Below are 27,597 nucleotides of genomic sequence, written 5' to 3'. Positions count from 1 at the left end.
GATCTAAACCACCCATGCCATATAAATTCTTAAACACAACCAACCCTTTCTTTACCAGTAAAAGGAGCTTAAACAAAGATCCTTCACTTTGTTCAACCATTCAAAGAATCTGAGTTGCTGTTACCAAGTGACATTGTGATCTACTTTATCATTAATACCACAGTGTTCCTTCACCTAAGGAACTATGTCTCCTCCTATAATTTCCTTTTAAACAGGTTTGACAAGTATACCAATCATTCTATTCTTAGGTCAAAGTCTGAAGAATGTAATTTTAATAAATAGCATTGCACCCCTTAGGGGAGAACAAGTGCTGCTGGGAAATGTCACCTCTCCTAAAGTACGCAACAAATGCTCTGCATGTAAGGATATCAAACAGTGAAAGTATCGATAGAAAACCTACTACAACATCAAACGCTTACAAGAAACCTTGATCTTTTGGAATGATGGGTCTGACTATTAAACTGGGACTATTCTTAGCAATGTGCGCCGCTGTATATACACAAGGTAGGAATTCACTACAAAGGCATTATTAGATATGTAGATTCACTATTATACTGTCGTATGAGCATTAGATACCTATTATTTAGTAATAAGCTTTCATTAAGACACCATGTACATATCTAGTCACTTTAGTCTGGACACATTTTCCAATTCTAGAGAAGGTTAGCAGCTAAAAGAATCTAGTTACTTAAAAATATAACTACATGTTGTTGTATGGCACAGATAACCTATTAGTCAGAGGGAACACATGTTTTAATGCAGGCACTAGGCAGTCTGGGGGACATAGGAGTAACCTCACAGTCTAATGCAATGAATCACTTACACCAGTTTCACATAGGTTTCAGGCTTGGTAAGCCTCTGCCATTTACGTTAATTTAAAGCGGATATTACACATTAAGCAGAAAAAGTGGTAACAAGTCAGCTGAAAAATCAGAATAGGAGTATTTATGAGGAAGAAGTGGGTATAGATATTTACTGTTGGCTGTTGATTAAGCTAGGTACATATTATCATTTTTTGCGGGGGAGCTTGAGAGAAGCTCACTGTACAAACTATCAAATGTTATAAAGCGATCTACGTCTGGGCTATTCTGACAGGCCGAATGCTGGATGGTTTCTGTTAAATCAGCCAATATTTGGCCCATGTGTACGGAGCTTTAAGAAACAAGCAACAGGACCAATAAAAATGGAATAGTTTACCACTGGCAATTTAGGGCTGTACGTGTTTCCCGGACTTCAAAATCAACTTCATCAGGAGCCCCAAGTGTCAATTACTCTCTTACTCCTCCAGAGAGATGAAACAAGGGATCATATCATGGCCTGGGTGGGAGCCACACAGGAGGGCCAAACAATACCCCCAGAAAGCAAGCTCATGTCAAAACTCATAGTGGACATGCTAAACACGCAGTAACTGGTATGGTAGTTTAGTAGGATCTGCACACAAGACAATAGTAGGTTGCTTTCAAATGGTCAGTAAGACACCGTGGGGTTGATTTACTTATATTGAAAAGTGCAAAACCTGGTGCAGCTGTGCATAGTAGCCAATCAGCTTCTAAATTCGGCTTGTTCAATTAAGCTTTCACATTAAAACCTGGAAGCTGATTGGTTTCTATGCAGAGCTGCACCAGGTTTTGCACTCTCCAGTTTTAGTAAATCAACTCCAATGCACCGCAAAATAGTTCCACAGTGTGGTTGGACAACACAGTTGTGGTTTTGTGCAACACAAAATATCTATTATACTAATGTATAGTTAACGCTACCAGCAGTGGTAAGCAGGGCTCACTGTCTCTCATCAACAAAATGCTGATTATTTTTGAATCCTTGTAATGTAGCTTACCGCAAGGTATTAAATAATAATCAAGTAGACAAGAAGAGCTCTTTCCTCAGTATTTTTTAACACACTTTTTTTAAGAAATTATATAAATAGGAATATGGAAAGCACTAAAATAATATAAAACTTTCTAAAATAAACCATTTTGTTTCCAATATTTAACAACAGATGTAACATTAAAAAAATCTAAACAGTATGCAACAGAAAACTATATCCTTTAAATACTGTTTTATTACTTAACATAAACCACTGTTGGTTGCGTCAGTGATTTCAATGGGGAAATATTTAGCTTCAAACTTGAATCTAAATATTCTAAAGTTATTTTTCATAAACCACTGTTCTAAAATCCCTTCTCCCCTTTCTTCTGTGAAGTGAGGGGGTATACAAATAGAAATAATATTCTACAACCATTGAAATGTGTGCTGGACTATTGAATCTGCATGTGCATCGATAATCCTGAGCCTGGTATTTCCCCCAACGGATTTGGATTTAGCAAATCAGAATAAAGCAAACATGCTGTGATCCTGAAAAGCTGCAGCTTGGAAAACAGAAAATAGTTTCAAATACCATCATTTTCGTTTCCTGGCACCAATCCATGGCAGCATACTTTTTAACCTACCACATGTATGCTGCCATGATCTTGGTGAATCATAATACTTGGTCTTTGGCGAATGGTGGCAATAAATAACATGAACTCACATCTGGTCTGGTACCTATTGCTTTGCTGAGGGATAGGCTGTTTAGAACAACCTTACTGGGTGTTATCACTCACTATTATCTATGCATGCATTACTTCGATCAGTTAGCTGATTTGAACAGGAATCAGCAGAGGATTCTAGTGACACATAGGATGGACAGTTATTTCCCCACCTGTCATTTATGGGAATACACCTAGATGTCTAGGGGTACAGCCTGTGGATGAAGAAATTTGGATGAGTGCACATCAGTGAACATTAGTGGTTTATTTATTCATTCATAAAACTTGGCAGCTGGGCTCATCCCAACAAGTATTCTCTCTTTCCTGCTGTACTGTGCTGCTAAATTTAATGAATATACTTTATTGATCTGATCTGATCTGTTTTGATGTTCATAGTATGTTGTAAAATTATAAATTGTAAATATATAAAATTCATCACAAACAACAGAAATAATAGTAATTCCTACAAATTTTTGTTATTTTGCTATACTGAACACATACTGTACGTACTTCGCTTTTTTGTCTAAATAGCGGTACCTATTTGTATCTTGAAACTGTCCTTCAATCTAATCTCAATAAAAAATACTGAAACAGAAGTAATAGTAAACATAAAGTTTAGTTCAGATTTTAGGGATTTTTTTGATCAGGAATATTATTAAATTAGGTAAAGAATAACTATGCTTGTAGAAGATCATTGGCCCACTGTCCCCTTCTCCATCACTATTCCTATCCAATGTATACCACCAATTCTGACCTCAGGTCAACAGATAACAGTGGCTAAGCACCATGACCTACTAAAGGTGGATTATGGTAGATCCTCCATGTGGGGGCTTGTCAATAAACCTGTCTACTATTCAAAACATTTTATCTTGGATGAACCCAAGGCTAGAAAAATTAAAGCAATTTAGGCAACATCAGTGAATCAATTATACAATGTATTAATGGATTTCAGGAAGTGGCTTTAAGAAATGCCAACAACAGCTGTTATGTTGAAGTGTGATCAACAAAAACTGCATTATGAAATACTACTCAAATTTCATATAATTTTAATAAATAGTTCCATATACTTAGTCAATAATTTAAAAACAAATTTAATATTTTATGACCACCCTGTACTCGGAACGCTGAATATGAAAAACCTTGTACCTTCTTTGACCAGTGACTGTACAATTATGCCCCGTACACACGGTCGGAATTTCAGACAGAAAAATATCGTATATTCGTGTGTATGCCCCACCGGACTTTTTACGTCGAAAATTCTGATAGACCTAGAAAGAGAACATGTTCTATATTTTTCCGACAGAACAAATTCCATCGGGAAAACCGCTCGTCTGTATGCTGTTCAAACGTACCAAAAATGACGCATGCTCTGAAGCAAGTACGAGACAGAAGCTATTCGCTTCTTGCCATTGAACTTCCGTTTTCTAGTCCCATTGTACATGTTGTACGTCACCGCATTATTGACGGTTGGACTTGTGATCGTGTGTATGCAAGACAGCTTCCATTGGAACTCCATCAGAAAAACCTTCAGAGTTTATTCCGACGGGAGTCGCGTGTGCGGGGCATAACAGTTACTGTGAGAATGATACTAAAACTCAATCTGCCTGGTGAACACATTAGCCTAGCACACATGACCAAAATATTGTTTTTGAAGTGACATTTTCTGAAAGGACATACGTGAAAATTGTCCTTGTACAATACAGATCATGCAATTTTCCTTTAATCAGTACAGTTTTGCGTTCGAAAATACAATAAAAATACATGACATCACTTTAGAAATTGTATTCTGTTATATGAGAATTTTCGTACTTTAGTAACCTATTCTTTTTCGATAAAGAGACTATCATGCAAAAAAAAAAAAGATGTTATTTGTCCAATAATCTCATCGTTAGTAGTAGGCTTTAGTCCTTGGTAGATATTGGTGTCTTCCAGAAAAGAAACTTAGGAATAGCAATAATAAAGGGGTAAGGTGGAAGTCCAATGCTACATAGCTATACTAAGGATAAAGTTGGTCAGATAGGTATGTTAGCTAAAATATAGATGTTTCTGAACATCTAAATTAGCTACAAATGAGTCATGAGATAGGCATATATAGAGAGCACTAAAGTTTTGCAATACTACTGCAATTATCTTATTAATACATAGTATATGTGACACCACGCTAAACTACCGTATATACTCGAGTATAAGCCGAGATTTTCAGCCTCTTTTTTGAGGCTGAAAGTGCCCCCCTCGGCTTATACTCGAGTCATCGCTGTCTGCCCGCTCGATCAGCGTGTCGAGCAGACAGACAGCGGCCATTCTAGGATTCAAAGGCCGCGCCTCCGGCTCCGCCTTCGCCTGTGATAGGCGGAACACTGAATTTCCCAGCAGCCTGTGTTCCGCCTATCACGGACATCATATCATCCTCGTACTACGGACGAGGATGATACGATGTCCGTGATAGGCGGAACACAGGCTGCTGGGAAATTCAGTGTTCCGCCTATCACAGGCGAAGGCGGAGGCGCGGCTTTTGAATTTTACAATGGCCGCCGAGGCGCCGACGAAGAGGGCACGGGACGGAGGCAAGGCAAGGCACGGCACGGGACGGGACGGGACGGGACGGGACGGAGGCAAGGCAAGGCACGACACGGGACGGAGGCAAGGCACGGGACGGAGGCAAGGAGGCAAGGCACGGGACGGAGGCTCGGGACAAAGGCTCGGGACACAGGTAGGCTGGACACACACACACACACACACACACACACACACACACACACACATGGATGGAGACACACACACACAGGGATGGATGGATGGATGGAGACACACACACACAGGGATGGATGGATGGATGGATGGAGACACACACACACAGGGATGGATGGATGGATGGACACACACACACACAGGGATGGATGGACGGACACACAGGGATGGACGGACACACAGGGATGGACGGACACACAGGGATGGACGGACACACACACAGGGATGGACAGGCATGTCTCACCCTCGGCTTATACACGAGTCAATAAGTTTGCCAGTTTTTTTGGGGGTAAATTGGGGGCCTCGGCTTATATTCGGGTCGGCCTATACTCGAGTATATACGGTACCTGATTAAATTACCTTATTGAACTACCTAATGAAGTCTTTACCTAGCAGCTGTGTTCTTATCTATGCTGACAAAAAAAAAATTCTGTGTACTCAGCGATTCATTTAGCTGAATAAAATTAATGTATAAATTGTGTTTTGTAAACACCCTAATGCATATTAATATCCTATATAACAAATGCCTGTGGGAAAATAAGGTCAAACTGCAAAGCAAGAAGCACTTCGGGAGTGAGGTTTTAAAAGGAATGTACAGTTAGTGTGTATTGCTTATTGTGCATTGTTTAAAGGGCACAAATTAATCTTTGCAATTTTTCATATGTAATATAAAGGTACAAGAACACAGGACAGAATATTAGGGTATATATTTATTTTATTTAGGTACATTAAGCACTGGGCACACTGAAACCACAAAAACAATACATAGGGGGTTATTTACGAAAGGTAAATCCACTTTGCACTAAGAGGGTACTTGGAAGTGCAGTCACTGTAAATCTAAGGGGTAGATCTGAAATGAGTGGAAGCTCTGCTGATTTTATCATCCAATTATGTGCAAGCTAAAATGCTGTTTTTTATTTTCCTTGCATATCCACCTTGGATCTACAGTGACTTTACTTCCAAGTGCACTTTCAGTGCACTTTCAAGTGTATTTGCAGTGCAAATCCGGTTTGCCTTTAGTAAATAAACCCCATAGTCTAGAACTGTGGATAGAAACAAGGTTGTATCTTACTTAATAATACATTTTCTGTTTTCTTTTTAATTCCCTTGAACTTGATTACCCATTTAAAGTCAATGCAGGTTTTCTAATCTGTCAAATATTTGGAAAAATGGCCTCCAAATTATTTATTATTTATGCAGATAAATATATTTTAGTGTTAAGCAGGCCATAGACGGTTCGTACCTCAGCCGGTTCAGTAGGAACTACAAACCATATTTAGGTAGTCTGAATGTACCCAAGGTGATCAATTCACCTTGTGTACAACCAGCCTGCTGGGTTTTATATGCAATTATTGCAGGCGGCTGCTAGCAATAATCACTGTCTTCTCCTGGTGGGGGTGGCTCCCCTCCCCCCCATCAGGAGAACATAATGGCTGGGCAGGATGGATTCCTCCATCAACACTGCAACCTGCGGTTGCAGAAAAGAAAAAAATATAAGTATATTGCTCAGTCTAATGCAGCATACACATGAACGGAATTCTTGTCGGAAAAAGCTATGATGCTTTTTCCGATGGAATTCCACTGAAACTTGGCTTGCATACACACGGTCACACAAAAGTTTGCTGAACTTCCAACCATCAAGAACGTGGTTAACAACACTACGACGAGCTGAGAAAATGAAGTTCAATGCTTCCGACCATGCATCGAATTGTTTTTGCGCATGCGTAGGAATTTTGTGTGTCGGAATTGCTACAGACGATTGGGATTTCCGATCGAAACTTTTTCTGTCTGAAAACCTGCTCTCAAATTTTTGCTGGTGAGAATTCGGCTAGCAAAATGGAGCATACACAGTCGCATTTTCCGATGAAAAGCTCTCATGGGTCTTTTGCTGGCCAAATTTCCGATCGTGTGTTCGTGGCATTACTGATTTTTCCAGATCAGAGACCAGATGCTCTAATGACTTGATTGCATAGACAGTAACTAACAACTCTGTTGACTAATTCAAATGATTGCTGTTTCCCACTCCCAAGATAAGCTTTTGATGAAAGTGTCTGGTTACATTCTCCTTCCCCGCTCCATAGATAAACACGTATGTGCAGAAATTCCAAACACACAAATATGTATAAACCTTTGAAAAAAAAGGTAGCGCGTGCCTGCAAGACCAACTACTTTGTAGTGTTTACGGGCCGTTTTAGTATGAAATTGCTCAATGGAGGTCTAATGCTTGACTTTGGTTGAGCATGGACAGCCACACACTGATCAACATTTATATGCAAAGTGCAAAATAAGATGCTCAAACAAACCACTTATTACAATATTAAGGTGCTTACAAAAAAAGATGCTCAAACAAACCACTTATTATAATATTAAGGTACTTTTTGCACTTTGCATATCTCATAGTGATAGAGATATACACATTCATTTTATTATTAATTTTTTTATTTTTCTATTTGTTGTTTGTTTTTTGTTTTTTATATATATAAATATTTTTTTCTTTGGGAGAGGTATTGCTAACATAGCACTCAATGCACAAAAGAATTGTATTTGCATTATATTTTTTTCATTTTTATTTCAAATAATTAGGCACAAGCATTAATAGGCGGGTTTGCCCGTAAATTCAATTAACAACAGGTGAGTGCCGTAACTACCACCCTAGCATCTATTTATGTCCTTCACCTTTTAGGTGAATATATTAGGTAAAACAAAAGAATCATAAGTCGCGCTAAACAAATGCAAGCAACTAAATAAGCAATGTGCAATAATATTAGAATGAATATTATACAGGGTATGGCAACCCTATATACAGTGCCTACAAGTAGTATTCAACCCCCTGCAGATTTAGCAGGTTTACACATTCGGAATTAACTTGGCATTGTGACATTTGGACTGTAGATCAGCCTGGAAGTGTGAAATGCACTGCAGCAAAAAAGAATGTTATTTCTTTGTTTAATTTTTTTTTTAAATAGTGAAAAGTTTATTCAGAGGGTCAATTATTATTCAACCCCTCAATTCAACAGAATTCTGTTTGGTTCCCCTAAAGTATTAAGAAGTAGTTCAGGCACAAAGAACAATGAGCTTCACATGTTTGGATTAATTATCTGTTTTTCCAGCCTTTTCTGACTATTTAAGACCCTCCCCAAACTTGTGAACAGCACTCATACATGGTCAACATGGGAAAGACAAAGGAGCATTCCAAGGCCATCAGAGACAAGATCGTGGAGGGTCACAATGCTGGCAAGGGGTACAAAACCCTTTCCAAGGAGTTGGGCCTACCTGTCTCCACTGTTGGGAGCATCATCCAGAAGTGGAAGGCTTATGGAACTACTGTTAGCCTTCCACGGGCTGGACAGCCTTTGAAAGTTTCCTCCCGTGCCGAGGCCAGGCTTGTCCGAAGAGTCAAGGCTAACCCAAGGACAACAAGGAAGGAGCTCCGGGAAGATCTCATGGCAGTGGGGACATTGGTTTCAGTCAATACCATAAGTAACGTACTCCACCGCAATGGTCTCCGTTCCAGACGAGCCCGTAAGGTACCTTTACTTTCAAAGTGTCATGTCAAGGCTCACCTACAGTTTGCTCATGATCACTTGGAGGACTCTGAGACAGACTGGTTCAAGGTTCTCTGGTCTGATGAGACCAAGATCGAGATCTTTGGTACCAACCACACACGTGACGTTTGGAGACTGGATGGCACTGCATACGACCCAAAGAATACCATCCCTACAGTCAAGCATGGTGGTGGCAGCATCATGCTGTGGGGCTGCTTCTCAGCCAAGGGGCCTGGCCATCTGGTCCGCATCCATGGGAAGATGGATAGCACAGCCTACCTGGAGATTTTGGCCAAGAACCTCCGCTCCTCCATCAAGGACCTTAAGATGGGTCGTCATTTCATCTTCCAACAAGACAACGACCCAAAGCACACAGCCAAGAAAACCAAGGCCTGGTTCAAGAGGGAAAAAATCAAGGTGTTGCAGTGGCCTAGTCAGTCTCCTGACCTTAACCCAATTGAAAACTTGTGGAAGGAGCTCAAGATTAAAGTCCACATGAGACACCCAAAGAACCTAGATAACTTGGAGAAGATCTGCATGGAGGAGTGGGCCAAGATAACTCCAGAGACCTGTGCCGGCCTGATCAGGTCTTATAAAAGATGATTATTAGCTGTAATTGCAAACAAGGGTTATTCCACAAAATATTAAACCTAGGGGTTGAATAATAATTGACCCACACTTTTATGTTTAAAATTTATTAAAATTTAACTGAGCAACATAACTTTTTGGTTTGTAAGATTTATGCATCTGTTAATAAATCCTGCTCTTGTTTAAAGTTTGAAGGCTCTAACTTATTTGCATCTTATCAAACCTGCTAAATCTGCAGGGGGTTGAATACTACTTGTAGTCACTGTATATACGTGATACAAAACACACATGTGTTGATATTTCAAAACCCAAAATCTAACCACTATGATTTAGCACATACAATAAAGTTTCATAGCATGAACCTCTAAAAACATGAAAAAATTAAAAAAGCATAAACACCCAGTGTATAAACAATAAGTCCGTGTATGAGAGCCACCAGAATAGTTGACGTAGAGCTGTAAATAAGAATCCTCTATAGATAAACCACACTATTCATAGGGGTTCACTACTAGGTCCAAAATGGAAAACGTTGTGTTTAATCCACCACCAACATACGATAAGGTTTGCTGCTTACCAGATAGGCATGACCCCCCACTACAGAGGGTCACACGAGACTTATGAAAATAGACGCCACTTCCAGCCAAGGAGGAGTTCCTCGATGTCCTCCTGGTTCCACTGCTCCAAAAGATCTTAGGAAGGGGACCCACTCCCGGACACTTAACTCTGAGGTCCAGAGGAAGGACTCAAAGGCAGGGGCATCAAAAATCCTCTTTCTTTACATGGAAATGCTGCGTGAACACTGGGTGTTTATGCTTTTTTAATTTTTTCATGTTTTTAGAGGTTCATGCTATGAAACTTTATTGTATGTGCTAAATCATAGTGGTTAGATTTTGGGTTTTGAAATATCAACACATGTGTGTTTTGTATCACGTATATATATATAGGGTTGCCATACCCTGTATAATATTCATTCTAATATTATTGCACATTGCTTATTTAGTTGCTTGCATTTGTTTAGCGCAGCTTATGATTCTTTTGTTTTACCTATTCTGTATTTATGTGACACAGTGAAGCCGCAGCTGAATATCTTTATCTCACAAAAAATTCACATATTTTTTATACACATTTTTTTATATATCTCTTTCACCTTAGCGCAGTTTTTTTCCCCTTTTTTTCTTTGAATATATTAGGTAGTGGCAGCCCCTTTCACTATAATACACAGCTCGTTTGCACATTGGGTTTTTATCTTTGGTATAATTTATTTGTCTATTGGTTTTGTTCCATTAGAATAGTCCAGGGTCCTTAGTGCACCTTTACCCCCCTTTTTTTCACTGATCAATATTTGGCCAGACCCTGCTGAACCCTGATTTAGATCCAGCTTCAGCCAGTTTTATGTCCTATTCACACCTGAACTGTCTGTAGCAGGAATCAGGTTTTCACTGCTGTCTGTGCCCCCATTATGGAGATTCACCCTCTATTTGTTCTTTTTAACCGTTATCATTGCAAGTGAAAGTAAAGGAAAATCACAAATTTGGGGCTGACACTAAAACATAAGGGAATACTTCCCATGGGGACATAGTTCTGGTGACACCCTGGGATTGGCTATTTAAAGGAAATCTCCCCTACTTGATTTAGATGGCAAAAAAAACTGACAGGGGTTATAACCCTCTCTTACTCTTTCCAAAATGAAAAAAATGCCCTGCCTTTAGCGTTACTTTAATTTTTTTTTAAATGGTGACGGACTAATACAAAGATGCCGCAGTGAATTTGTAATGAACCACATAGGTTGGATAACAGGCCTGGACAATGGGGATCATCAAACCCTTATACAAAGTCTGAATGTAGAAGAGCACTTTTGCAAGAAGAAATTCCCAATGTGGGGAGGATGAGGGCTCATTGCTACATACTTTTGGTCCTGCCCAAAACTGCAGAATTTCTGGGAAGACCTACGTCGCATAACACAAAAGTTCATAGAATATAAAATCCCAGAGGACGGGTCTTTCTTCCTACTACATCTGTGAGGGATCCCAGCCAAATCCAAGAAAAAATCACTAGTACGTCATTTATTAAATGCAGCTAAGGCGTGTATACCCCTTTACTGGAAATAGCAGTGTCCACTGACTATTGGGTGTTGGCTGAGAAAGGTGGAAGATATAAAAAAAAATGGAGGACTTGATCTTCATTGCGCAACACAAACATGAGAAATACACAAAGACCTGGAGTCTGTGGAATATCTTAACTCTGATGGGAAAACCCTCCTAGGGATATAATATCTGGGTGCCCCGGAATGAAAACATTCTCCTTCGCCCTGTCTTTCTGCTTCTTCTTTTCTTCTTCTTTCCTTCCCCTTTCCCACTTCTCTCTCTGCTCTGTTATCTACTATTGTAGTGTTTTTAAGGAAAAAGGCACGGGGAGGATCCTGTCACTTTCTGAAATCCCATGTAAGCTGATTGATAGGAGCATCTACTCCCATGTACGGGACAGTTTAGAAGGATATTGATGCAACATATATAATGCTACCAAACTCACTGTACTGAATATTCAATGACATTTTTATCTATGTTGTAATGATGGGTTGTCTCCCTCTGTGTGTAATTAATAAAATGTATATTTGAAAAAAAAAAAAAAAAATTCCCAATGCTTATTAATAATGTGGCTTTTTGTTTTTAGATGTGTCAAATTATACACCAAAGTTATCATCGGAAACACCATACAACGTGACATACAGTACATTTGTACTGGAACAACCGTCCTGCCTTTTTACTGAGTATAGTACAACTAATGTGTGGCTAGTTGTTGCAAAAAATGACGGTATGTAGAATAATCTGCATTGGTATTTTCTTAATGTAAAACAAAAGGATATTGGGTATTAAGCTATGTGTATTTAAAATGAAGCGTTTAATGTGGCGAAACCATTTCCATGGCCCACCATGAAGTGTTTCTAAACTCAAAACCAGTAATGTTATATATTGCAGCCTACTAGTCCTTAGATATGGTGGCTGCATTTGTTTTCTTTTTTTATTATTTCCCATTGTTTTCACCTGGTCATTCTGCAAATAACATACTTATTGTCCTACATTGTAGATGGCTACACTGATTCACTTCATTGTATCTATAGAGGGTGCCATGGTTGTCACTCAGGCTGTTCTCCTGATTTAGGCTACAAAAACGTCTTCCTCTCCATTTCCAGAGGGATTTCTAGTTTACAAAAGATAGCTTTTGTGACGGAACATCCAGCACCCAACTTGGGTGTTTCTTTCAGTATAGGGCTTCTTCCAGTCTGGACCCAGGAACCAGGTATTGCAGCTGAGCACCCAAGGACTAGACAAAACTAGCTTAGGTGCAAACTGGAACTCAAACTGACTTTATTGTAAATTCCCACAGAATATATAGCACACAAGATCAATACAAAGCAAACTGTAAACAGGAATATAATTAACACAGCTAAGGAACAGCCAACATAAGCATACATAGTACACTAATTAAACAACTATCCACCTAGATAAGTCTAAGTGACTCAGTGCTCACGCAGACCGTTCAGCACCAAGCCCACAACCCTGGATACACAAAGTACATTACATATTATTATAATCATAAACATATAAACATCCTACAATGGTTCAATAACCAGGTAAAGTGGACAAAATATTATACAGATCTCCAAGAGATGAGCAGACAGACGGAAACAATGGGTGACTCAATTAACAATAGGAATTCACACCTAGGAGGCACACAATGGGGCAGAGACACACATAACACCTCAAACAGATTATAGCAGGAGATCCCAGTATTAGATTCGTTTGAGCTGATTATGTTAACATCTGCTCTAAGTCTCACAGTCTAAAGTAGTCATTGCTAGTTTGGACACAAATCTGTATCCTAGGCCTGTATCCTAGGCCTAGATTCCCAGAGTCTGTATATTTCGGGGAGACAATCTCGAATCTGAAGCAAGCCCACTTCAAGAGTCCCCAGGGCACACACCTCCCAAGAATACAGCCCTCTCAAAAGCCAGGGCCAAAGTCAGTAGGCAAGAGGCTACCCTGCAATCCCCTCCAAAAGTCCCAATCCTGGTTGGGTCTGTTACAGATCTGAAGGAAGATAAGATTGTTTGGGCTTTTAGTGTATTTTACAGGAAGTTAAAAGGTCACTGGCAAAATATTTTGCTATTTTCTGTAGTTGCTGAAAATGTTCTTAGCCTGAAAACAAAAACAAACAGCCAACACATTGAAGGACTGCTAAACTATATACAATATTACAATTTTGTTCTTGGGTTAAGGTATTGTTTAAGTCTCTGATTTAGCATCCACCTAAAATTTATAAGTGATCCTCTTTTGGATAGATAATCCCAATTTTTGAATAGCCAAATTCCCTTTTAAACCAAATCGCCATCTCTAGTTTCTCTACAGTTGTCACTCTATTTAATATGATGAACTGACCTCTATAAATAATCTTTTTACATATCAACACAATACTTCAAGGAGGGTCACAGTTGGACTGCCACAGAGCAACTTGCTACTAATAGAAAGTTCTGGCACTAGAGCAGGTACTCATTCTCCAGTAATGAATACATTTTAGATCCCTCAACTAGAGGACTGCACGGTTTGGCACAGGTGTGGATTATAGAAACTCCAGACTGATTTGACAATGTTTATCTAGTAGTTGTTTGCATTGAAAATGCCACAAAGCAATAGAAGTAATAGAAGTAGTAATAGAAGTGGGAAGGAGTTGAAACATGAAAACCCCCAAGATGCTGCTTCCATAAACCATAGTGGCCCAATGTGTACAACATTCACCTATAACTGCATAAAAGATCCACTTGCAGCCAAATGTATCACTCAATATAGCCAGCTGAAGCAATAAATCTAGTCCTACTTACCATGCTATCATCGCTTATGTACATGGGCGATTAGGGCCATACACTTACCAGATCAGTGTATTTCAGCGGTATAAATCAATGCAAGGCTAAGGCTGTCCATGGCTTTCCACAGGTTTTTGCATGTAATATCGCATGGAGCAGATGTGTACCCATGGATGCAGACAGTCCGCATCCAGGGGTACACATCCATCCTTAATTGTAGGTAATCATTCCATGTGCTATTACATGCAAACATATGGACATGGTGTCAGCCTATTATTGATATGTACAGGCCAGCTGATCTGAAACATCTGGACAGATTCACCACATAAATATGCTACTCTGCGATGTATACAGCCCTAATTTTGCATGAGCCCCTAGCCTCTTGTTGATAATCACCTAATTTTTTCATGCTGAACTCTAAAGCTGAGCTCCAAGCAAACAGCTAAATACACAAACTATATTATATATATATATATATATATATATATATATATATATATATATATATATATATATATATATATAGTCGTGAGCACAGAATTTATGATTTCTTGACCATTTTTTCAGAGAATATGAATGATAGCACAAAAACTTTTCTTTCACTCATGGTTAGTGTTGAAGACATTTATTATGAATCAACTGTGTTTATTCTTTTTAAATCATAATGGCAACAGAAACCCAAATGACCCTGATCAAAAGTTCACATACCCCAGTTCTTAATACCGTGTATTACCCCCTTTAACATTAATGACAGCTTGAAGTCTTTTGAGGTATTTGTGGATGCGGCTCTTTATCTTCTCAGATGGTAAAGCTGCCCAAATTTCCTGTGCCTTTGTAGCTCACACACCCCCAAAACATCAGCGACCCACCTCCGTGTATCACAGTAGGAATGGTGGACCTTTCAGCATAGGCCTTGTTGACTCCTCTCCAAATGAAGTGTTTATGGTTGTGACCAAAAAGCTTCATTTTGGTTTCATCACTTCAAATTACTTTGTGCCAGTGGCGGAAGTATCAGGGTTGCTGAGGTCACCATGGCAACCGGGCCCCATGCCGCAGGGGGCCCTTTAGGCCCCCCTGTATATCTTGATAGGAGTGGGCGTGGCTGAGACCAAGCTCCCCGATCGTCTGTAATTGGCACTGTGCAGGGAGCTCGTCACACTGATCTAAAGTGAAAGTAGTTTGTGCTGTGCTGTTTGTCTCCCCTACAGTGCAGTACCCGGCAGGAAGAGGTAAGGTAAAGTATTGCCATTTTTTAAAAGGCTTTCCGTATGTATGTATGTATGTGTGTGCATGTATGTGTGTGTGTGCATGTGTATGTATGAATGTGTGTGTTTGCATGTATTTATATATGTATGCGTGTATGTATATATACAGTATATGTGTGTGTATTATGTGTGTGTTTAGATACAGTGGCGGCCTGTGCATTAAGGATGCACGGGCGCTGCCTACTCTCTCCTGCCACCCCCCTCTATCACCGATGCATGAATCTATCTATGGCCGCTGCTGCCACCCACTATTTAGGTACCTGGCCCCTTTTCAGGCGCAGGGCACCTGAATTACAGCGGTGGGGGGTGTTTTTTAAGCATCTGATTAGAGCCATAGGCTTCTAACCAAAAGGTGACCTGTGAGCGCCATCCTGGGCGCTCAGAGGTCACTCAGCTGTGTTAGAAAAACAAATGACTATTCGCTTTCCTAACACTAAACCGCCTCTCCGCCAATCAGGTGCTTGGGTCTATTACCTGTCACCTGATTGTCTGAAATGACAGTCATTGCTATTGGATGCCTATCAGGAGGAGAGGACCCCGCTCATGGCCGTCACTCTCTGCCCCACCAAGACAGGGTAAGTGCCAGGCAGACAGAGGGCAAGGGTCACACTGGGGGCATTCAAGGGCACACTGGCAGCATTTAATGGGCACAGTAGCTGCATTTGACGGGCACAGTGTCTGATGGCACAGTGGCAGCGTTTGATGGCACAGTGGCATTGTTTGATGGGCACAGTGGCTGCAATTGATGGCACAGTGGCAGCCTTTGATGGCATGGTGGCAGCTTTTGATGGCCACAGTGGTATCTTTTGATGGCTTTTCAAATGCCTGCATTCGATTATTTTTTTTCAAAATTTGATTGCGCCCCTCCAAAAATTTTGAGCACCAGCTGCCACTGTTTACATGTATGTATGCACATTTAATCCTGACCCCCTATATGTGTACAATCAGAACAGATTTTTTTTCTTGCTTGTTCAAATATACCAGCAAAAAAAATGCTGTTCCTCTGAAAAGCGATCTATGCTCAGATTGCTTTTCAGGGGTATTTCAGGGGTATTTGACAGCCAGTAAAAAGGCAATATGTTGCTCCTGATCACCTGTTTTTACCCCTTAAAGTGATTGTAAAGGTTTGCGTTTTTTGTTTTTTTTTTCAATAACAAACATGTCAAACTTACCTCCACTGTGCAGTTTGTTTTGCACAAAGTGGCCCCAACACCAACTTCTGGGGTCTCTCGGTGGCTCTCATGGCTCCTCCTCTTATCAGATAACCCCCTAGGGCAGTGATGGCGAACCTTGGCACCCCAGATATTTTGGAACCACATTTCCTATGATGCTCATGCAGTGTAGTTGAGCATCATGGGAAATGTAGTTCCAAAACATCTGGGGTGCTAAGGTTCGCCATCACTGCCCTAGGAGAAGCGCTCTCCCGGGGGGGGGGGGGGAGGTTACCTTGCAGACATGCTCCCGAGTCCAGTATTTGTGTCCATAGACACCCACGTCATTGGATTTGATTGACAGCAGTGGGTTCTATCAATATATCCAATCAGGAGCCAAGAAACCCGGGCAAAGGAAGAGCGCATTTCCACCAGGTGAAGTTCCAGGCCTCAGGTAAGTAAAACATGGGGGGGGGGCTGGGGTGCATAGGATGCATTAAGGTGAAAAAACACAAGGGTTTACAATCCCTTTAAATGCATCATCACTATGCTGCAACTGCATGCAATGCACACAGTTGCAGAGTGGTTGCAGTGCAGCCCCATTCACCTAGGGGTATACTTCAACCCCGACATAGAGGAAAGCATCTCTCCATTTTCCTCCTGCAGCCCCTGAATGCCTGCAGGAGGGAGAGAAGGAGAAGCGAGGGGGGAAATGGAGAAATCGTTTCCTTTATAAGCAGCCACCCACTTGCGACCGGGCCCAGTTGTTCCGCCACCATACTTGGAGGAAAGGGCCCTGTCCAGGGATCAGGGGGGCCCTCCATGGTTTCTTGCATCAGGGCCATGAAGGTTCTAGTTATGCCAGTGCTTTGTGCCAGAAGGTTTGAGGCTTGTCTCTGTTCTGTTTGGCGTATTGTAAGCAGGATACTTTGTGGCATTTGCGTAGTAATGGCTTTCTCCTGGCACCTCAACTATGCAGGCCATCTTTCTTCAAGTGCCTCCTTATTGTGCATCTTGAAACAGTCATACCACATGTTTTCAGAGTCCTGTATTTCTCCTGAAGTTATTTGTGGGTTTTTCTTTGCATCCCGAACAATCTTCCTGGCAGTTGTGGCTGAAATCTTAGTTGGTCTACCTGACCGTGGTTTGGTTTCAACAGAACCCCTCATTTTCCACTTCTTGATTAGAGTTTGAACACTGCTGATTGGCATTCTGAGTTCCTTTGATATCTTTTTATATACCTTTCCTGTTCTATGCAGCGCCTAGAGGCGATTCAGTTCGCATTGTGCGCTATATAAGTATTTCATTCATTCATTCATTATACAGTTCAACCTTTTCCCGCAGATCCTTTGACAATTCTTTTGCTTTCCCCATGACTCAGAATCCAGAAACGTCAGTGCAGCACTGGATGAAAGATGAAAGGGTCTGTCAGGAGTCCAGAAACTCATTAACCTTTTATACACACACACTAATTACAAGCAAACAGATCATAGGTGAGGGTGGTTACATTTAATAGCCATTCAAACCCCTTTGTGCCAACTTGTGTGCATGTTATCAGGTGAAAATCGCCAGGGTATGCAAACTTTTGATCAGGGTCATTTGGGTAGTTTCTGTTGTCATTATGATTTAAAAAAAGTAAACACAGTTTAAATGGCTTCAGCCAAACACTAACCATGAAAGAACAGTTTTTGTGTTATCATCCATATTCTCTGCAAAATGGCCAATAAATCATAAATTCTGCCAGGGTATATAAACTTATAAGCACAACTGTATATATCAGTGGCGGCACATCCATACAGGGCACAGGGGCACCGCCCCAAATCCATGCGCCTGACCCCTAATCTACATGCAGGGCGCCAGATGCATTGATTTCAATGTGTTGTTGTTTTTTTTAAACGATTAGAGCCTGAGGCTCTAATTGGCTTCAAAAACAGAGCACTGCACCCGAGCCCACCTAGTTTTGTGACAATAGTGAATTTATATTCACTATTGTCTTCTTGATTCTTCTCCCGGCCAATCAGGAAGACGGTCCTGAGACCCAAAAGCGACAGGTGGTGTCAGTGATTCGACCGACCGGGGGGTGATCCGATTAACCGACCGGGGAGGTGGCGGGTAGATTGTTTGTACACCCCTCACATTTTTGTAAATAATTTATTATATCTTTTCATGTGACAACACTGAAGAAATGACACTTTGCTACAATGTAAAGTAGGGAGTGTACAGTTTGTATAACAGTGTAAATTTGCTGTCCCCTTAAGATAACTCTACGCACAGCCATTAATGTCTAAACCGCTGGTAACAAAAGTGAGTACACCTCTAAGTGAAAATGTCCAAATTAGACCCAAAGTGTCAATATTTTGTGGCCACCATTATTTTCCAGCACTGCCTTAACCCTCTTGGGCATGGAATTCACCAGAGCTTCACAGGTTGCCACTGGAGTCCTCTCCCACTCCTCCATGACGACATCACAGAACTGGTGGATGGTAGACCTTGCACTCCTCCACCTTCCATTTGAGGATGCCCCACAGATGCTCAATAGGGTTTAGATCTGGAGACATGCTTGGCCAGTCCATCACCTTTACCCTCAGCTTCTTTAGCAAGGCAGTGGTCATCTTGTAGGTGTGTTTGGGGCCATTATCATGTTGGAATACTGCCCTGCGGCTCAGTCTCTCAAGGGAGGGGATCATGCTCTGCTTCAGTATGTCATTGTACATGTTGGCATTCATGGTTCTTTCAATGAACTGTAGCTCCCCAATGCCGGCAGCACTCATGCAGCCCCAGACCATGACACTCCCACCACCATGCTTGACTGTAGGCAAGACACACTTGTCTGTGTACTCCTCACCTGGTTGCCACCACATACGCTACGCTTGACACCATCTGAACTAAATACGTTTATCTTGGTCTCATCAGACCATAGGACATGGTTCCAGTAATCCATATCTTTTGTCTGCTTGTCTTCAGCAAACTGCGGGCTTTCTTGTGCATCATCTTTAGAAGAGGCTTCCTCCTAGCACAACAGCCATGCAGACCAATTTGATCCAGTGTATGCTCTGAGCACAGACAAGCTGACCCCCCACCCCTTCAACCTCTGCAGCAATGCTGGCAGCACTCATACGTCTATTTCCCAAAGACAACCTCTGGATATTACGCTGAGCATGTGCACTCAGCTTCTTTGGTCGACCATGACGAGGCCTGTTATGAGTGGAACCTGTCCTGTTAAACCGATGTATGGTCTTGGCCACCATGCTGCAGCTCAGTTTCAGTTTCTTGGCAATCTTCTTATAGCCTAGACCATCTTTATGTAGAGCAACAATTCTTTTTTTTCAGATCCTCAGAGAGTTCTTTGACATGAGGTGCAATGTTGAAATTCCAGTGACCATTATGAGAGAGTGAGAGCGATAACACCAAATTTAACACACCTGCTCCCCATTCACACCTGAGACCTTGTAACACTAACAAGTCACATGATTCCCGGGAGGCAAAATGGCTAATTGGGCCCAATTTTGACATTCTCACTTAGGGGTGTACTCACTTTTGTTGCCAGCGGTTTAGACATTAATGGCTGTGTTTTGATGGAACAGCAAATTTACACTGTTTTACAAGCTGTATACTCACTTCTTTACGTTGTAGCAAAGTGTCATTTCTTCAGTGTTCACATGAAAAGATATAATAAAATATTTACATAAATGTGAGGGGTGTACTCACTTTTGTGAATTACTGTGTGTGTATATTATATATATATATATATATATATATATATATATATATATATATATATATATATATATATACACACACACACATACACATATATACATACATATACATACACACACACACATACACAGTATATAAATATATACACACTGTATCATAGCTGTTATATCTGCCAAAGGATGGTTCTAAAGCCTAAAGATTTGTTACCTTAAAGCAGGGGTAGTCAACCTTTCAGAGTTTGAGAAGATCTACCTGGACAACATGGAGGAAGTCACAGATCTGGGGGGGGGGGGGTTGTGGACCGCAGTGTCCTCTGCTACCCACCCCCCACACACACACACGCAGTAGTGTCCTCTGCCCCCACGTCCATAGCAGTGTCTTCTGCCTCCCCATAGTAGTGTGCTGTGCCCTCACAAAGCAGTGCCCTCTGTAATCTACCCATCAGCTTCCTGCAATTGACAGGTAGATTGCGATCCACTGGTTGCTGAACCCAACCTTAAAGCATTCCCTGCATCCAATGTATTCTGTTTAAGAAAGTTTGTTTAATTTTCTAATAATTGTGGGGTTAAATTGATGTTTGTTTCAATGGCTATGACGAGAAAATTTGTAGAAGCAAAATGTGTGTGTTTTTTTTTTTTTATGGAAATTACAATTATTCCAAAGTCAAATGTTAAAAGGAAATAAGATTTTTAGTACTTTCCAACAACATTTGTTCAGGCATTGAATTTACAAAGAATGGCCTATACATTTTAACAATTTCTTGTTTTGTTGCAGCTTTTTCCCAGATTAATGATGCACAGCTCAGCACCCCGGTCGCATATACATCATTTATAAATAATGGTTTAAATTACTATCATACTCTACCTATGCCAGCTGGAGCATACCCATGCTCAAACAGTTCCATTAATGTTTTGCTAATTGGCTCACAAATAAACTGTTCAGGAGATGCATTCTGCAATGGTCCACTGAAAAATGATACATACAGGTAGGAATAATTTTTATGTTTTCCTGAATGAAAAGAAGGGTACTAATGCGCACAACCCAGACTAACCTACCTAAATAGTCACTAATATTCAATAACAAATATATAAGGGAAGCTGCCAACATAAAAAAAAGTGATCTCTGCACGATTGAAATATATGTAAGAATAGTATGTGGTGCTACCTTAATTTCTATACTCATAAATGCCCAATAAAAAATAAATATATAATAATTCACATCAATAATATGTGCAATCAATTATAAATAAGTAAACCTGATGACTTGATATGTGCAAAATAAGCTGAAACAATGTGCAAAACCGCAATGAATGTGCAAATATGCACTTTATTTGCTTTTTGCACATTATTTATCCTTTAGTATTTGCACATTCATTGCGGGTTTGCACATTGTTTCAGCTTATTTTGCACATATCAAGTCATTAGGTTTACTTATTTATAATTGATTGCACACATTATTGATGTGAATTATTATATATTTATTTTTATTTTTATTGGGCATTTAAGAGTATAGAAATTAAGATAGCACCACATACTATTCTTACTTTTATGTTTCCCTGATTTTTCTTTTGTGACAGTACATGTCTGCAAATTATACTCTAAATATGTGTGTAATTTGAAATGCTTTATCCACCACCCCCTTCCCCACTGTTCCACAAGTGTACATTTTTAGGGGGGTAATGACTCATGGCTGGTCCAGGGGAAAAAGAAAGGTGATCGTTTGCCCTGGCAGGATTACTACTAAACTTTGAACAGATTCCTGTATACTAGAGATGCTAAAAGTTCTTTGTATTTCAGCCACTGGGAATCCAGACAAACATATGAACACTGGTATAAACAAAACAGATACATAGTAATTAAATATAAAAAATAGTACTGAAATTGTAATTTCTTATTCACAATCTCATATATCATCAAAAGATGTCATTGCTTCTATGAAAACATAAATGAATAGACATTGGAACACTTAATGACCTCCCTACCGTTTATAGAAAAAAGTAAAGATCATAATCTTCATGCAGACCCAAAATTTAAAGGGACAGTGCACCAAATTCCACTATGTATTTACTCTCCAAAGACTTGGTAAGTCAGGCTAAAGACATAGGTGAGTCGGGCAGACCTGAAGTTGACTGACCAACTGGTGAATCTGGTAAAGCAGTCACTGAGGACCTCTGCATCAGCTCTGCAAATGTGCAGCAGAGGCTTCCTCTTACTCCAATAACCAGTAGACACATTTCTAGGGACAAGGAGGATCCTATAATGAAAGAAAAGGAGAGGTCTCCAAAAGTCACTAAATGGTCCAATTGTGCAGCAAGACCAGGGAACCAATACAGCACTGGTATTGCGATGACATACTGCTGCAAAATGTCCTCTGTGCCAGGGAACCATACAATGAGGGGGAATAGGCACCGTAACTCAAGCTTGTAGCCTGCTGAAAGCATGTCTCTTACCCAAACATCTGCAATGCTTCTTGACTAGATGTTTGTACAAGCTAACTGAAGCCTCTCCCCCCCCCCACCCCATCCCACTTTAGAATGTGGAGGCATCCCTTAATGCTGGCAGACTTGTCTACAGACTTGAGGGATTTAGGAGCCCAGTGTTTAGGACTGAACTGGGTACCTGGCCTGGCAATCTTGAAGCAATGAAAGGAGCTTCTCCTTGCCTCAGAGGAAGGAAGAGCCATCTCAGCTTTCATTCTAAGCTTCTTCAGCTGAGGCAAATGAGTACTCATACCACCCGTAATATCTTTTAAGAGGGCAACCAAAGCAACTCCGAAGAGACATTTACCATCAAAAGTCATGCACCGCAAACCCTTCCAGTGCTCACTGGAGTGCTGGGCTAGAGAGGGAATGGCTGGCTCTGTTATGGTTCTGTGATGTTAGCTGATTGCGGGCAAAAGCCCACTATTAGCTGACCTGGGTCATAGGAGAGCAAAAGTAAGTGCACTCCTTTGACCCAGAAGAGAAGTATGACCAAGAAAGCTTTGGCCATACTTTTAACAAAACGTTCAGAAGGTGTGAATAGCTTTTCAAGAGTTTTCTCATTTCAATGCAAAATGCTTTCGAGTAGGGTAGGGTAGGGTTTTAGTAATCTTGTGATCCTTAAAGGTCCCACACAAATAACAGTGCTAGTAAAAGCTACAGGCTTTTTTCCTTTTTTTAAGGTGATATGCACCTCATCAATAAGAACCAAGATTGTTTTATTAAGCCTGAGAGCAATGACAGCTGTCTGCGACACCTCAGAATGAAATGATCCTGTAGGGATTTCTAGGATTCTTCATCAGATAGAGTTTCAGCTGCAGAAGGTGCAGAGATTGCCACAGCTGCATGATTGTGGTGCAGAAGGAATTAAAGTACACATACACCCCTTGCCTTTAGAGCCCTTTCACACTGTTAACACGGGGCATCCGCAGTAAATCGCCATTAGTTTTTGAGGCTCTTTTCGGGCACTAGTGGGCCGCTTTCAACCCCCGCTAACGGCCGAATAAAGGGGTTAACACGCCGCTGCCGCAGCGCTTTGTGGGCAATTCAGTGGTGCTGCCCATTGATTTCAATAAGCAGGGGTGCTTTAGGAGCTTCTAAAGTACCTCAAAGAAGCTGCTTACAGAACTTTTTTTGACCTCCTGCCAGCGCACTGCCCCAGTGTAAAAGCACTCTGGCTTTCACACTGGGATTGCCGATGAGACTTTTTTCAGGTGCTATTTTAAGCGCTAAAGCACGTGAAAACGCGTCCAGTGTGAAAGGGGTCTTAGTTACCAAATATGGTTGCAATTTAACCCATAATGCTATAAACCCAGGCCACACCTGACGGAGCTAAATAAGACTCCAAGGAATGTAGGGACTTATCATTGCAGGGGGCAATGATCCAGGCACTCAGTGTCCGGCCCATGAGAGAGGGCATTGAAAGCAGCCCCTGAAACTGTTAGAGGATCATGAACCGGAGAAAACTGATGCAGTGGGACTGCTCCCCTTGCAATTGGGATCCAACATGTTATATTGCTTAACAGAGACAATTTAATTTACAGTATCAGACAAAGATTTATCAGTTACTCATGAACCAGCTACTGGAAGCAGAAGAGGTTTAAGTGGCTGGAGATGACAAAATCACAGTAGGCGGCAGCAAGGACTAACTGAGGTGAATGCGCATGTCTCTAATGAACAGGAGCAAGGGCAGGAAAATACTACCTCATGCTGAAAAGGAGATAGCATGAATGTGTGCATGAAACACTCCACCTAGTGTTGCAGAAATGTTTTCTCCATTGATTTAACACTTTCTGTGAAGACCAACAGAAAAAGGAGGGTAACAAAAAACAATGGCATGCTAAGAGTGGGAGGGGTTTCATAGCTCCCAACTGTCCCTGATTTTCGAGGGAATGTCCCCGATTTGGAGCAATGCCCCCTGTCCCTCTTTCCTCCTCGCTGCTCCCTGTGATCACCAAGTCACTGAGACTCGGGTGATCACCGATCTGGGTACCGAACCCTTACCATGTAATCGGCTGTCAGCCAATGACAGCTGATCACATGATCAAAACAAAAGCTCAGTGATCGTTTGTTTTTTCTCCTCACGCTGACAGCGGAGGAGAAAAAAAAGCAGATCACCGGCTTATCTTAAAGGGACACCGGTCCCGAAAAGGAAGAGGCAATTATGCCTCATTTATAGAGTATAACAGTGCCCACAAGTGCCACCTATCGATGCTCACAAGTGCCAAGTATCAATGCCACCTAGAAGTGCTGCCTATCAGTGTAACCGATCAGTGCCTATCACTGCCACCCATCAGTGCCCATCACTGCCACCCATCAGTGCCCATCAGTGCCGCCTCATCAGTGCACATCAATGACAGACAAAAATTACCCTTTTATAAAATTTTAAAACAAAATAAATAAATACATTTTTGAAAGCTGAAAATTGGTCTGGATAGGAGGGGGGTTTAGGTGCCCAGTAAGCAAGTGGTTAAGGGGCTGTGGCAGGAGGCATGCCTACATACATTTGTTAGTAGGTGTCCCTCATTCCCATCTCAAAATGTTGGGAGGTAAGGGGTTCTACCATGCTGGTTACTGCTTTTTTGTTTGCCAGTGCTCAAATCCTTCTATATGCGTTAGTATAACAAAATTGTCTACAAGTTCCGTGTCCCTAAATGAAAAAAAAATACATTAACATTAGTGGTTATTTATTTCACTGAGAGTCCCCAACATATTGACTACATGCACAGTAGAATACTAATTTCACTAGGCCACGTTTTAAGCAGGACATACACTAGCCAGCTTTTATTTAAAAAAAAACGATATTGGAATGAATTTATTTCATAGCTCCCAACTGTCCCTGATTTGGAGGGACTGCCCCTGATTTGGAGCAATGTCCCTCTTTCCTCCTCATTTGTCCCTCATTTTGGTCTGATCTATACAGATGTATATAAAATGCACTTTTTAGCTTTCAAAACGTATTTCCCAGTACTAAACCTTTCATCCAAATTCCAAACTGCTGCATTTGTAAATTTTAAAAGACAATATAAAGGCATAGTAGTGGTAAAAAAAAGCACTTGTGGATTTAATTAACCTTTTTTTGGGTTAATTCTCCTTTAAGGGGTGTGGCAGGGGGTGTGTCCTATGCCTACATGCGTTTGCTAGTAGGTGTCCCTCATTCCCATCTCAAAATATTGTAGTGACTACATACACAGTATTTAACCACTTTCATTGGGCCAAATTTATCAGGATAGACACCAGCCAGCTTTTAATCTAAAAAAATAAACATTGGAGTGTATTCATTTAACAGAAAAAAAAATCAAAATTTTTTACTGACTCAATGCACAGTAATTAATCACTTTTACATTTTGAACAAAAAAGATACCATAGGTGACATTTTACGCAAAAAAACAAAACAAAAAAACAACAACATTAGAGTGTAATGTTTAACAGATAAAAGCCAGTAGAATATTGTACTGCATACACAGTATTATGTAGAACTAAAGCCTTTTATTTACAGTAGGGTAATAACCCCTGCCAGGTTTTCTTTTGCTGTCTGTGTCCATGATGGAAAATTTAAATTCACTTCCTCTAAGCCACTTGACCACACTTCAGACCCCAGGAATGCTGGTATGTGGTTGCTATGGGCACAAACAGCCGCATTTGTTCGTCATATTCTCAAACTGCGAATGACTGGGTTTCTGCTCAAATTCATGGTCAGCCTGAACCCAAAGCTAACTTTGCCAGTAGGCCAGTCTGACTCTATTTCAGTGCTTATGTGCTGACAGTGAACATGCTAACATGAGGGTGCTGTCATTAAAATGGCAGTAAAGGCCTTTTAATGATTTATACCTACAAGTAAGCCAATAATAAGACTTACCTGTAGGTACAGTAAACATCTGCTAAACATGCACAGTTTAGGAGTTAGTTACTTTAGCAGCAGTGGTGATGTCACTGGTGCATGCGCACTGCGTTCTGTCCATAGATATAGCCATGCCGTAGCCGTGACTCCCGTAATGTGCGGATATGATGTCATCACGGGTCTGTCAGTCAAACGGCCACAGCCCGCAAACCCGGAAGGAAGACCGGGTGAAGATGGAAGTCCAAGGGGAGCCAAATGACAGCGCTCTGCTGGAGAGCTTTGTTTTCAGTTAAGTCTTTCATAATGTGCTAGTGTGTGATGCATACTAGCACATTATGCTCTTAACTTGCAGGGAGAGTATTTTTTTTTTGTTTTCATTTTTGTGGTTTTCTACCACTTTAATCTACTTTCCAATCAGCAGGTTGAGGATTCGCCCCCATTAGGGAGGTGTATCCTCTCTTTTGTTTGGGGTTAAAAATATAGGTAAAATACTAAATCGTAGAGTTATCCCCAGGACAAGAAGAAAAGGGAAAACGGCTAATGGGAACACCGGTTACAGGGAATTGGTCTAGGAGAGGAAATCTCCTCATTATGCAATGTACACACGTCGGCATTTCCGAAGGAAAATGTGTGATCGGATCATGTTGTCGTTAAATCCGATCGCATGTGGGCTGCATCTGAACTTTTTCCGTCGGAATTTCCGACACGCAAAGTTTGAGAGCATGATCTAATATTTTCCGATAACAAAATTCTATCATTTAAATTCCGATCGTGTGTAGACATTTTCAACGGACAAAGTGCCACGCATGCTCAGAATAAATTAAGAGACCGCAGCTATTGGCTACTTTCCCGTTTATAGTCCCAACGTACGTGTTGT

The 27,597-nt window shown here is 40.9% G+C and overlaps 1 protein-coding gene across 1 annotated transcript in view; it reads left to right on the top strand.

The window, feature by feature from the left end:
• The first annotated feature begins 243 nt into the window (after positions 1-243).
• The window catches only part of LOC143983003 (uroplakin-3b-like), a 43,382-nt gene continuing 16,028 nt past the window's right edge, over positions 244-27,597 (top strand). The window contains exons 1-3 of the mRNA XM_077482202.1: positions 244-504; positions 12,077-12,217; positions 21,175-21,385. Of these exons, the coding sequence (XP_077338328.1) occupies positions 441-504; positions 12,077-12,217; positions 21,175-21,385 (416 nt within the window). The 5' untranslated portion in view covers positions 244-440. The remainder of the gene's footprint in view (positions 505-12,076; positions 12,218-21,174; positions 21,386-27,597) is intronic.

Source organism: Lithobates pipiens, unplaced genomic scaffold (assembly GCF_037356315.1).
Source record: "Lithobates pipiens isolate NorthernLeopardFrog02 unplaced genomic scaffold, aLitPip1_a1.2 Scaffold_16, whole genome shotgun sequence".
Taxonomy (NCBI): domain Eukaryota; kingdom Metazoa; phylum Chordata; class Amphibia; order Anura; family Ranidae; genus Lithobates; species Lithobates pipiens.
The sequence above is the reverse complement of the archived record's forward strand: the minus strand, read 5'-3'. Positions and strand labels throughout refer to the sequence as shown.